Source organism: Prionailurus viverrinus, chromosome F1 (genome assembly GCF_022837055.1).
Source record: "Prionailurus viverrinus isolate Anna chromosome F1, UM_Priviv_1.0, whole genome shotgun sequence".
Lineage (NCBI taxonomy): Eukaryota > Metazoa > Chordata > Mammalia > Carnivora > Felidae > Prionailurus > Prionailurus viverrinus.
The window spans coordinates 14,363,360-14,377,630 of NC_062577.1; the positions used below are offsets into that span (position 1 = coordinate 14,363,360).

General features: G+C 38.1%; 1 protein-coding gene across 10 annotated transcripts in view; it reads left to right on the forward strand.

Annotated features, from left to right (window-relative positions):
• RABGAP1L (RAB GTPase activating protein 1 like) overlaps positions 1-14,271 on the forward strand; it is a 765,564-nt gene that overhangs the window by 651,868 nt on the left and 99,425 nt on the right. Inside the window, exons 1-3 of one of the 10 annotated variants that reach the window (XM_047840300.1) lie at positions 7,719-7,833; positions 8,816-9,025; positions 10,206-10,962. The exons of 6 other annotated variants lie outside the window; for them this stretch is intronic. In XM_047840300.1, coding sequence (XP_047696256.1) covers positions 10,852-10,962 — 111 coding nt within the window. In that variant the 5' untranslated portion in view covers positions 7,719-7,833; positions 8,816-9,025; positions 10,206-10,851. Of the gene's footprint in view, positions 1-7,700; positions 7,834-8,815; positions 9,026-10,205; positions 10,963-14,271 lie in introns of those variants that run through there. 3 more of the 10 variants (XM_047840296.1, XM_047840297.1, XM_047840298.1) reach the window with 3 other exon arrangements.

Here is a 14,271-nt window from a genome sequence, read left to right on the forward strand (position 1 = left end):
CAGTTTTTTCTCATGGAGGCTTTGAACAAATTTATAGCCATTTCCTTTCACAGGAAAGAACTTCTGGGATATCATCTTGCACAATGGTTAATTACCCCATATGTATATACCATATATATATCTATCATATATATATCTATCATATATATATCATGTATATATCATATATATATCATATATATATGTCAGTAGGATTTTTTAATGGAATGCCTTCATTAAGATATTACCTTAACATAAAATAAAGTGGTTTTTTAAAAGCAATATTTAATTACTGATAGGTGAAGTAACCATAGAACAATTACCTACAATTGGCTAATAGAGGACTCTGTAAGACCACGTATACCATGTTCATGTCTCATTTATATTGTCAACCCTTGTATAGAGAGAACGGTGTGGCATAACTGGAGTTAGGTTTAAAAATGTTTGTAAAGGTGTATACTTAGTAAGTTATCTGGTAAAAATACATGAATGCTAAATAACCCAGTAGTTTAGGACAAAAATAATCTTAGAAAAGAGATGCATATGGGTGAGAGAGAGTCAGATAATGGGAGAAAGAATGGAGAGAAGGGAAAGAAGAAATGTTACTGTTGAAATTTAAAGACTGGCTTAAAAGTAAAAAGAAATTCACAAGTTTTGTTGAAAGTGAATAAAATAGTTAATGAAAACAGCCACTTGCTAATGCTTCAATTCTGTGTTCCAAGTGCAGGTAATGGAAAAACTCATTTTATTCTTTATGAAGTTTAATACCAGAACTTCTTGCTTAACGTTAATTTTTTATTTAGTCACCTTCATGGGGCAGTTTTCCTATAATATTCCTTTAGACAGCTCTCCCCTATTCGTTCAAAAAGAAAATAGAAAGCATGTATAAAACATTTAATTGTCAAATATAGAACTTTTCAAACACTGAAATTTTATTTTAGCTCTTAATTTTAACTTGTTCTACCCTAGTCATTTGACAGAGATGATCAGAAATAACATTTACCAGTTATTCACTAATGAGAATTTTTCCTTTGTTCCCTGTTTTTGTACTCTTTGGAGTATAGCTACTAGTAAGTAGTGAAATGCCAAAGAACTAGGTGGCCGTTAGGAGAAGCAAAATTTACATAAATTGAAATTCCCCACAAATCAGTATTTAATACAGATTTGTATTCAGTTTTACAACCCGATCATTTATGCAGATTTGCTAATAGATATACATCCCCCAAGTCTCAGCTTGTTACAGTGATTGTTGATTCACCATCATTTTAGTAATGATTAAGTGCTGGACATTTAGAATTACAAATCATAATCTCCTATTACATTGCATACTTAAAATTCTCCACAAATAAGTTGTCTCAAACAGACATTTTAATTTTTAATTTTTTTTATTTTTAAAGATTTTATTTTCATGTAATCTCTATACCCAACGTGGGGCTTGAACTCACAATCCTGAGATCAAGAGTCACATGATCCACCAACTGAGCCTGCCAGGCTCCCCTCAAACAGTCATTTTTAAATAAGGATGCGAGGTAGAGGATATGTATCCTTAGGCCTAAAGGTTGTCCTTAGAATTTGTAACTGAAAGTAAACCATTGGGCCCTGTGGGCACTGACATTCTCTCTTAACTTCTCGTTGTCTTTGAAGAGCAACGCATGAGTATGTTAGCTATTTTTAGTTAAAAAATAAAAATCATGATATTGGAGAGGTATTCTTTACGATGAGACTTTATGACAGTTCTTAAACCTGAAATGATGACTTTTTGGGAAAATGCTTTAGATTGAACATAAAAAATACATTCTTGGGGCTCCTGGCTGGCTCAGTCAGTAGAGCATGTGACTCTTGATCTCGGGGTTGTAAGTTCAAGCCCCACTTTGGGTACAGAGATTACTTAAAAGTAAAATCTTTAAGAAAAAATAAATAAAAATAAAATTCTTGTTGAAATAAATGAAATTGCTACCACTGCTACTAAGACCACTGTTAAAAAAGTATTAAGACCTTTTTATTACTTTTTTATTGGCCAATTAAGCAATTCACTGTTGCTCTCAAAGCAAACAAAATGCCAATATTTAACAACATGGAAGCTGCTGTTGACAGATCATTCAATCAAAGGGCTATTTTCTATTGTAGAAGATTGCTAATACATACATAACCCTTGTCAGTAGTTGCCGTTCAGTTTTCTTTTTCTTTACATTTGCAAATGCTTTATAAATAATACCGTTAGATGCAAAATGAACTTTTAGTTCCTATTTTCAATATACAACGATATAATATTAAAAGCAAAATACTAAGAGGGGTGCCTGGCTGGGTCAGTCAGTGGAACATGTGACTCTTGATCTCGAGGTCCTGAGTTCAAGCCCCACGTGGGGTATAGATCTTGCTTAAAAATATATAAAAGCAAAATACTAAGAGAAGAGAGATACAAAGTCCAGCTTTGGAAATTTTAAAGCTTCTATTTCAGGATCTCCACGTTGAGTTTATTTTCTTCTTTCTTGAATTCATCTTATAATGAACCTGTTGGGGGCTTGGAGGGGGATACACAGATCCTTTATAATCACATATTTCAGTCTTAATAATAGGTCTGATTTGCTAGTGACCTTAAATTGTTTAAACCCAGAGGACAATGGTTTACTCTTCTATAAAATGGGGATAATAAAACCAGCTTCATAGTATTGTTGTAAAAAACTACAAGAGAGTATATAGTTAAAGGCCCATTCAAGCATAGTAGATATTAAATATGTGTTACTTCCCCTTCTCCTCCTTCCCCTTTTACCCCTACCCATACTCAGTTGATATCGTTGAGATGAAATGGATTAACAGTTTTTTTGGTCAGGTCTAAGCTTCCAGATAAGCTGTTACTCTAAACAATTATATAGGATATTTCTTTTGACTCTAAGATACCGACGAACCATGGAGAATCTTGTTATAATACAATTATAAAGAAGGATTGTGTATTTCCACGCTAGCCCCTAGTAACAGTGTTTTGTTGATCAGGTTACAACAGATGAATATCAGTAGACAACAAATGCTCTCTTTGTTCCCTGTTCTTGTCACAATTGCTTAATTTAATAAGAGGTAATTGATTAAACTCAGTCTGCATTGTCGTCAGGAAACTGGAGAGGCAGCTAAACTGCAGGAGACTCCACACACACACATTATCAACCTTTTGTGTCCTCTAACCTGTCTCAATTATTTCTGACAGAAGGACACATGTAAATTACCAAATTGCTCCCAAATAAAGCAACACGTAGAAAGATTTAATTGCTTAGGGAAAACTGGTAGAGGATTGGAGTTGTGTGACAGCGTCTCTTTCTTTCTCTTGGATTTTAATTAATTGGATAAGGAAATAGGAAATGGAGACATTTGTGTTCTTGGATACTGAGGATACCCTCCCCCCCCCCCCCCCAGTTCTAAGAGTTACAATTCCATCTTCTCTTTGGTGTTTAGCAAATAATCTTGCCCCTCCAGACATCATTTTTAATATTGATAATAACAGCAATGAACATTAATCAAATGCTTTCTAGAGCCAGGCAGCTTAATAATGCTTTTACATGCATTATCTTATTATTCCTCATAACTATAGCACTATTATTATTTTCTCATTTTGTGGATGAGAAAACCAGGGGTGAGACAGCTTATGGAATTTGCTTATGGTCACAGAGCTAGTGTGTGGCAGAGTCCTATATTAATTACCCCAGGTGATTCTGAACTCTGAAGTCCTCATGTTAACCATTATAGGTCCTTCCTCTAATGACAAAAATGGAGGCTAGAAAGGCAGAAACTTTGTAGTCTTCAGTGACCGCCCTTGGCCTACACACTGTGTTTTCCAAATTTGTTGACCCGATATTTGAAACCCGCTGCAGGCCAATTCAAATCTGCCTTTGAAGCCTTATCTCCTACCGTACCCAACCGATGTCTTCAGTTCACGAGTGTGGCCAAGTTTATTTTATTTTCCCTGTAAAAAATGATTTCACTTCGCCTATCCAGATTCAATCCATGTCTTCCATGCAGGCTTTCCTGAATGCAGAGAGACTTTATACTATTCCAATCCTAAAGCCACTTACAATTGCATCACTTGACAAACGGCGCATTGTCTTCTGGGGTGGGGGAGGAGGACATGTGAGTGTCTGAAAAGCACTAGTGTCTGGCACATGGCTGATACTCCGTTTATGTTTGCTCCTTCCCTTATTGTCCTTTAGTGATGAAGGGCCTGCACTTGGGAGCCAGGCACACTTGTTGAATCTTATCAGCTCCATTTCTGATTGTGAGAATTGAGTCAAATCACTAAGCTTCTCCACACGTTAGTGGAGAAGCAGAAATAATTACAGTGCCTAGCTCATCGACTTGCTGTGAAGATTGAATGAGATTCTCTGTCTAGGACATGGTGAATGCTTACCAAATATGAGTTGCTATTATTATCATTAAAAGTTTTTAGGGTATTAGTCATTATTTATAACTAGATTATATGATACTATATGAAAAGTTTAGTAAGTCCCCCCATGAACATTACAGGCATTTAGTAAATGCTCTTGGATTTTTTTGTTTATTTGTTTTAGAGAATGCATGCACGTGCTTGCACTCACGTACACACACGAGTGGGGGAGGTGTGTGTAGATGGAGCAGGTGGAGCAGAGAGTGAGGGAGAGAGGATCTTAAGCAGGCTGCACACTCAGTGCGGAGCCTGACGTGGGGCTCGATCTAACGACCACGAGATCATGACCTGAGCTTTAATCAAGAGTCGGACACTCAGCTGACTGAGCTACTTAGGCGCCCCCACTTTTTTTTCTGTTGGTTTTTGAAAAAAAATTGTGATATAATTCATGTAGCATCAAATTCGTCAAGGTTGTTTTGTTTTAGTTTTTAAATTCCATTTAACATACAGTGTAATATTAGTTTCTGGTGTACAACATGATGATTCAACCCTCCCATACGTCACCTGATGCTCATCACAACAAGTGCGCTCCTTGATCCCCATCACATATTTCACCCATCCCCCACCCACCTCCCCCCTGGGAGCCATCCGTTTGTTCTCTATAGTTCAGTCTTTTTCTTGGTTTGCCTCTCTCTCTCCTCCTTCCCCCACCCCCCTTTGCTTCATTGCAGATTAATCAAGTTTTAATTGTAGGATTTAAGCCAAGTCCACCCCTGCAAGCTGTGTATATGATCTACTGCAGGGACCCGAGGGCCCCTTGGAAAGGGACTTATCCAGGCTGGACTCAACCAACCTGCAGGAAGAACCTGAGACAAATAAACATCTGAATGAAAACTAGTTCACGTTTTATTGCTGTTCCCTAAAACTACACTCTGGTCTTCGTTAAAAAAAAAAAAGAGAGAGAGAGAATCGAAAACATTAGCCTTGTGGAATGATTTGATTTGGTTGTTAGTAAAACTTTTCAAAAATTTATGACTTTTTTTAATTTTAAAAGTTATTTGCTTTAAAAATAAGGTAAAATTTCTGTAGTTACAATTGAGTTGTGTATTCTCAAAATGAGGCAAGATGAAGCATTCCTCAAATTTTTAGATGTGTCTGTAACCATCCTCAACACTGGAAGCCCTTATTTTTGGTTAGGTAAGGCTTAAGTGACTGTGTTGTGTTAAAAAACAGAATTCAACTGAGTAAATGTTAAAGATCTTATTGGCTTTTTCCAGTGATTTATGATCCGAACAGCATCCAATCTAGCAGATAGAAAGGAGCTCTGAGGAGTTTGTACCAAAGAAAAGACTTTCATAGGCAGAAGGGAGCAGGAACAAAGAAGTTCCACTAGGCAAAAAAGCAGATTGATTATTTCAACGGGGTCTATCAGGCGGATTACCCAACTAGTGCTGATCTGGTGATTTCTGAGTGACTAGAGATTCCATTTCTGAGAGAGCCAAAACGGTAATGAAGTCTCTGTTGGGTGACATGAGGCTTCGCATAAGTGGCTCCATTTGGGGCCTGTTGTCTTGTTTTTAACAGTTGGCTGTGGATTTTAGAGTTACAAGTGAGGTAAAAAGCTGATTGTTGTGAACTCTACCTCACCCCCATATTCTTTGTAGTGAGATCTGAATGAGGAAGTAAGATACCCAGGATAGCCGTTAGGCAAGTATTTATGCCCCACTGTTTTTTGTTTTTTTTTTTTTTCTTTCTTTAACTCTGGGGATTTTCTCTTTCTTAAGAATCTGTGTTTTCTGGGGTTTTGAATTTGCCTAGCAATTGCTATGAAAGATAGAAAAGATATGAGCTGAACGGCTGGAATTTGACACAAGAATAATGGTTTTCTTTGTTTACCTTTGCATGATTTGTAAAGAGTGCTAAGCTTTTGATTTTTTAATCTTTTACGTTTTGTTCTTTTTCCCTTTGTAAAAACTCCATATGTGTTACTGAACTCCTCTGAAATACAAAATATTCTGGAAATCTTTCTACTACTCACACTCCTGTGGCTTCTCATTCTCATTTTATCTCTTGTTCCCCCACTTAGAGGACTTGGGTTTTGTAATGTGCACTCTGAAGTATGACACCTACTTGGAAACTTGGTTTTCCGTGATTAAGAAGGTGCTTGTAGAGTTTTGTCTTTCTTACAGTTGTTTGTGTCAATGGCATGAACATTTTGTGAAGATCTCTTAAAATGGAGTCCTGCACACTTCAGGAATGGTTATGTCAAGATTCAGGACCATCTGTGAAGATGTTCAGGAGTGATTACACAGGCACCACTGGGGAGGGAAGAGACTCTCTAGAGAGCTCCACCTGTGCACGTGGGAGGCACAGAAGACCCTTCTGCCCTCTAGACCATATTTCTGCTATGGGCTTTTCTCCTCTCCATCCTACCCTGATTTTAGGGTCGTTGTGATGAGAATGTTCTACAAGTAGAACCCGACTCATGGGAAAAGGGTCTTTATAGCCACTCTTGTGAGATGAGATAATTTTTTAATGATGTGCTATCGGTTCTTAGTGTATTTGCCTTGGGCTTGAACATGACTGCCATTGTAAAGATGCTTTGCCGCATTGGGGGAGAACACAGAAATTAAAAAAAAAAAAGTTTGCAGCTTATTCAGGCTTTACCTGATTTTTGTTTTGGCTGTACCTAAATTTGACACGTGAGAACAGATGTTCTCTGAAGGCCAGGAGTGGTTTATTAAACTCCTAGTCATTCAGTGTGGCCCAGGTATGTGTTTGCTGAAAAGTAATAATCCTAGAAGAATGGCTGTAGAACAAAATCAGCTACCAGAGTAAAATCTTTCTATCTAAAATCTAAAATGGCACTTAAAAATCACTAAAGATATTTTATTCATTAACATTTTCTTATTTTAATGAGATCTGGAGAGGCTTTTGAAAATTACTTTGTAGCCAGTTTGGTCTGTAAACTGAAAGACTGTAAGGAATAACTAATGAAAAGTAAAACAGCTGTCATCGAATACTCTTCATAGGCAAAAGTCTTGATGTAGAAAATCCAAAGTAGGGTACAAAGTAGACTGCATTTGTTGGGACATATAATAGCAAACCCAGGGGGACTTCCTTAACATCTGGGCTTAATGTTACCTTTTGTTTTTTATTCTGATAGAGATGAAAAAGGTATTTCCACCTTCAAATCCCCGAATAAGCCTATTTAGTGGAGGGAAATTGGATACTTAGTTTTGGACTGTTTCTGAGCGCACAAACCTCTGATCTAGTCCATCCCTCTCAATTTACATGATCATGAGGAAATGGAAACCTAGGGAGGTTGAAGGACTTACCCTGGGACAGGCAGCTAGCTAGTTCCTGCTTGAACTGGCGACTAGCTATTGGTTACAGCTAACGCCGCGTTTTCTGCCGCCGGCTGGGTATGCAACCCCGTCCTGGTAAATTGTAGCAGCGAATGGTGCTACACCCCTTGATCTCAGGTAATCCCCCCCTGCCCCACGCCTTTTCTCAGGGGAGCTGCGCGGTGCGAAGTAGAGGATTGCAGGAGCTCACGCGCAGACTACCCTGGGAGATCCGTGGGATCAATTCACGGGGTTGCCCTGGGGGGATGCGGGACGGGGGGGGGGGGGCAAGAGAGTACGAAAGACGTCTTGCAAGGGAGTAAAGGACTGTAAACATGACTGTAACATGGCCCCTGAAATTTTGAGGCTGGGGTATCCCAAGAGAAAATGTCTTAGGAAGAGAAGCCAGTTCTAAGACAGGTTTTTAAATCATCAGTTTTCAAAAAGTATGCTTTGTGTTGGGACCACACATACACATTCAATTGTGAGAGGAAAGAAACGTTGGTATTTTCCCTGCCTGGATTCCAAAAGTCAGGTGTGGAGGACAGTTTTAAGGGTGAAAAAAAATGAAGGGTGCTAATCTAACCTAGGGAACCCTTGCTCTAGAAAATGCATGCATTGTGGCTTTGATAGAGGACCTTTTAGATTTGGAAATGAAATGTTAATTATTCTAGTGACTGTGGCTAATTAGAACAGTCTTTTGAAGGTAATAAATTAGAAGCTTTAAAAAATACCTCTTTACCTGAGAATCTGTGTGGAATTCTAAAAGGACTGAATTATTCAAAGTCGTTAGCTTCTGTTTATGTAGTTTTAAAACTATCTTTACAGCCTTTGATTATGTTTCTGAAATTGTTTTTGTACTTTTACAGCCCTGATCCCTTAAATGTTTTATGAGTTTAATATACAGCACCTATTTGGTATTGTTTTTCTGGTCCTTTTATTTTTTTTCCTCCTGTTAGGAGTGTTCTTAACAAAGAAGATTACCTATTGTTACACTGAATTGCTCTCTCGGGGTGCATAGGCACTGCTCGAAAGCGGTTATAATGCTCGTTTGGCCCTGGGCGGTTGCCAGCAGGGAGTAAGGCATGATGGGAAGTAGTTTCTTTACCTTCCACAACAGGTGTCTTTGTCAGTGCACCTTATCCAGGTATCAGTGTGGAAGCACTGAGTCACTGTAGCACAGAAAAATAAGAAAGCAAGAGGAATTCCTTTCACATCTAGAAAACGGTGCTGCAAGATAAATCTGAAACCTTCTGGTGCTAGTGAATGCACGAAGAGGTTCACAGTGACTTTTACAGCACTTCTGAAAAGATAAAAAGGAATTTAAAAGGTATGAACTGCCCGGATGCCTTATAAAACCTTGTCTCTTGATTATCATTTAATTTTTACCTGGTTAGTCAGCGTTAAGGTAAATGTGCCGGGAAACTTTTTAACATAAACAGAGCTTGAAAGAGAAAGCTGCATTGGAGGAAAAAAATGAAGTAAAAATGCTTTACCGGCTCCAACAAAGGTCAAGCACAGTTTGAAGCTGTTTTAATCTTGGAGATTTATTGAAAGTCTTGCGTTTTCTATTAAAATAAGCTTCTTAGACTTCTGTTTCCTAGCAATAAGGTATTTTCCCCTTCTGTGTGTGTGTGCGCGCGCGCGCATGCGAGTGTGAGTGTATTTAATCTAGAATGCTATAGCAATTGCAAAAGTCTCCTAATCATATTTAAATGGAACAAGGTGCTATTTAAGTAATCATGTTAATCTAGGTGAAGATACTTCAGGAAAATAAGGGAAAATAGACACCATGAATCTCATCCCACGTTTTGTGTGTCTTCTGAAAAGCAAACAATTCAACAACATAACAATGCTAAATTAGGACTAAAAATTCCAACCAGTAGCTCTGTTTGATTAGAGACAAACATTGCCAAATTGATTTTTAGCAAATAATATTTTTCCTGGTATTGCAATGTCATCATCTATAAATAGCAGAGTAGATAATAGCTTAATTAGACATTTTGGCAAAACAACTTTTGGAGGAGATTTATTCTCCCCCCCCCCCCCTTTTTATTTGCTTACTACTTTTTCCATGGAATCAGCCTACGCTGTACTTCCTGGTAATGTAGGGAACCTTGTAATGATGATTTGGGGCAGCTTTTGGATTTTTCATCAGGGCATATTGAGGTTCATATTTACGGTCTCCAACTGGAAAACACTTCTGGTGGCTAAGCCACCACCAGTTCACCACTATCTGCTAATAGGGTAATTAAAAAAAACAACAACAGCCTCTAAGTTTAAAAATAAGACAGGAGAACTTTTATCTATGGGAGAAAAACAATACGTTTTTAGAAATGAGACCTTTGTGTTGCTTTGTGAATAACAACAGAAAACAAAGTTCCCCAAATCAGGAATTCTATTTAAAATATTTGCATGTTTTTTAGTGGGAGAAGGGGAAATGATTTTCAACTGATACTGCAGTCCATTTCATTTTTATATTTAGGTGCTTCTTTTTTTTTTTTTAACAGAAATAATCAGAGGGGGCAAAGACTCTCTTTTTTTCATACTTCAGGAGATAATTTTTAACTGCACCAAGAATTCTATAAATTCTGAAAAACTAAAGGTTGCCGTCTATTTATTTTCTGTGAATGTGAAAAAATAAGCCATAAGAAAATCCACTTCTCCTCCAAGAAGAAGACTCTTGATATAAATGATACTGAAGTAAGAAGATAAACTTTAAAAGTTTCTAATTACCAAGGACGTAGCATAAATCAGTTTGGGGGTCCTTTTGTTTTATTGTTTTTGCAATAGGATATTTCCAGTTAGAAAACTTTTCATTTCTCTTTTTGAAGTTTAAAGAAGATTTCCCAAAACTGAACTTTCCAGCTGCTGTGTTAAGAACACAGAAGGTGTTTATAGCGTTTACTTCCTCCACAGATAAGAGGACCTCCCTTAGTTTTCTACAGGGGGTGAGCTGCCAAAGAAGCCTGTGATAGCAGCTGTGTTGTTTTTTTTTTTCATATTTCTTTTTTTCCTCGTGGATTTTTGATACTCCACCCCTTCAGACTCAGGTGGGTGTGGGCATTGGCACTGAGCTGCAGTAGGATTTTTCCCTGGATAGTCTGGTCTGGAGCTGGGGTAGCAGCTGCCGCTGTGGAAAGGCCAGCTGGCAAGATGATGGAAGAGATCTCCATTATGGTAGCCTATGACGCCCATGTTTTCAGCCAGCTGCACGACGAAGACTTCCTCACTAGTCTCGTGGCCATCAGCAAGCCCAGATCGATGGTAGGTGGTCCCTTGCATGCGGCTCTGGAGCTGTTTTCCTCTTTTCTAACATGTACTCCTGGAGCAACTCAGGCATCACTTCCTGGGAATTAGAATAGAAGTATTGCTGTTGGCTTTGAGTTCAGGCTACAGACAGGTCTACAGGTTTTTAATGATTTATTTACATCACCAAACACTATATGTTAGTAGTGCGTTTAAAGTGACTTAGGAGTCATACCTAACCTAACCTCACCTAACCTAAGTTAATGCTTTCATATATGGTGAGGGTGAGAAGAGTTTTATAGTACCAAATATCACCCCGCCTCATGCGTTTGCCTTGTATGCGTGTCTGTGATGACAGATGCAGGTGAAGGTCACCTGCATTTACACACATATGATTCAGTCTTTGAAGTAGAACAGTTTTACGTGTGGGCTATAACATCAACACAAAGTTAAGTGATCTAAAAGCCAGATAACTTTCAAAATGTTTACATTATTATGAAGAACTATTATGAAAATAGCTTCTAGTATAATTTTAGTTTGGATTTAATATTGGTAAATTTTTGAAACAATTCTCCAAGCGTCTTGGTGCACACGTCCTCGCATAATAGGAAAATGAAGTTCTTGCAAATGTTTGTTGTTTCTTCTATGTAGATGTCATATCATGGCTCTCGAGTTTAAGACAGTAGTGAAGCATACCTTTTATACTAACTTGCCTAATTCTTGCCATAGTAACCTCTTATTCATTATATTTGATAGTACTCATCACAGACAACAGGACGAAAGACTATATCGTAACCATTATCTTGTTAGTATGAAACCCTGATCCTCTATTTTAAGGCATAGGAACCTTAAACACACGATGGCAATTTTTTCAAACAATGAAATTGCAATGAAAACATAAAGGGGACTCTCATAGGTAGATTTTAAAAGACTTAAGGGTTACATTAATTAGATGTAGTCTACTGCCATTGTTCAGATGCTGATTTGAACAAACTATAAAAAAAAATCTATAATTGACCAATTAAATATTTAATGATATTAAGAGGATTATTCATTTTTATGCAATAATGATAGTACAATTATGTTAAAAATGGTAACTTCAAGATACATATTAAGATAATTATAGATGAAGTATCTGCAAAGATTCAAAAATATTTATGATTCAGTAGAGGGGTTGGTGATATGGATGAAGTTATATGAACTTACAGAACTGTGTTGGTAACTGTTGAAACTGAGAGAGGAGTAATAGGGATTCATTATACTCTCTCCACTTTTGTAGAATTTTTTTTAAAGTCGGCCCCATGCCCCCCCGTGGGTCTTGAACTCACAACTTTGAGATCAAGAGTTGCATGCTGTACTGACTGAGCCAGCCAGGCGCCCCAGTAGATGTTTTATAGATGCAGTGGATGTTTTTATTTTTACTTTTTTTAAATTTTATTTATTTAGGTGATCTCTACACCCAACATGGGGCTCAAAGTCATGAATGAGATGAAGAATTGAACACTCTTCCTCCTGAGCCAGCCAGGGACCCCAGTAGATGCAGTTTAAAAGTCAGCTGGCCTGGGGTGCCTGGGTGGCTCAGCCGGTAAAGCGGGTCCAACTCTTGCTTTCAGCTCAGGTCATGATCTCACAGCACGTGGGATTGAACCCTGCATTGGACTCTGTGCTGTCAGCATGGAGCCTGCTTGGGATTCTCTCTCTCCCTCTCTCTCTCCTCCTTCCTCACTCGGGTGTGCTTGCTCTCTCTCTCTCTCTCTCTCTCTCTCTCACTCACTCAAATAAATAAACAAACTTAAAGTCAGCTGGACCAAAAAAATAGCAAAGCCAAACAAATACTACATAATATACTTATATAAGTGTTCATTGATACAGAAACATCTAGCCTTTTGCATTCTTGTCTTCTGTTTAAAAAAAATTTTTTTTGGGGCGCCTGGGTGGCGCAGTCGGTTAAGCGTCCGACTTCAGCCAGGTCACGATCTCGCGGTCTGTGAGTTCGAGCCCCGCGTCAGGCTCTGGGCTGATGGCTCGGAGCCTGGAGCCTGTTTCCGATTCTGTGTCTCCCTCTCTCTCTGCCCCTCCCCCATTCATGCTCTGTCTCTCTCTGTCCCCAAAATGAATAAACGTTGAAAAAAAAAAATTTTTTTTAACATTTATTCACTTTTGAGAGATAGAGTGTAAGCTGGGGGAGGGGCAGAGAGAGAAGGAGACACAGAATCCAAAGCAGGCTCCAGGCTCTGAGCTGTCAGCACAGAGCCTGATGCGGGGCTCAGACCCACGAACCATGAGATCACGACCTGAGCCGAAGTTGGACACTTAACTGACTGAGCCACCCAGGCGTCCCTTAACTTCTATTTTATAATTATATATGTTATGTGGATATTATTGCCAACCCTTGGTTAACCACAATATTTTATCAAGTCAGGAGAGAGTCTGGTTATGGATAAGCTCTTAACTTCATTTTAGCCATTAATTTCACAATATTTCACCATGAAGACTTATCCAAAGAATTCAGAATTCATTTCATTTCTTTTTGATCATCCTGTTAAGATCCTCTTAAGGTGTCTGTGCAGCCTTAAAAAAAAAAGAAGAATCAAAAACAGAGATGTAAAGTGGCACAACCTAGAGGACAAAGGAGGCTGAGGAGAGAGGCAGTGACTGAGTCCTAGGGAACATCTTACACTCAGTGAGTGTAGGACATCGTGCTGTGTGTGTTGTACATGTGGTCATATGCACATGTGCAGGAGACACAGAGAGAAAATGAGCTAATTAATATTTATGTGCTCACTGGGAAACACACTTCCATTTGTAGATCAGATGAATATTCAATATATTGATATAGGTTATGCCTTGATGCAACTTCAGCTCCCCCAACGCACATTTCTACTCCTAATCCTGGAGCATATTTGGTATGAAATTTGGTTACTAACATGGAAAGCCTCAGAGGTATGATAAAGGCACAAAATACTGCTCTGTATTCAACTTTTAAATAATATTGATGTTGGGGTATTGAACTTAATTATACAACTTTCTGGAGATATTTAGTTTTCTTTATCAGAATTGAAATTTTAAAAGAATTTACTGGTACCATCTTTTGAAAGTGATATTTGGTTTTGGTTCATGTGGAAAAGTCATATTAAAATTGTGCTAAGGTGAAATACTTATCACTTACTTTTGATTCTGTATTCCATTCTTTGCTTTGTCCAAGATGAACCGTTTAAATTGTATGAAAGGGATAAATACTCAGATTTTCTACAGTATAAAATAAATTACTTCTCAATCTGATTTATTACTGCACTATGAAGCAAATTACATTCTTGCTACCATATA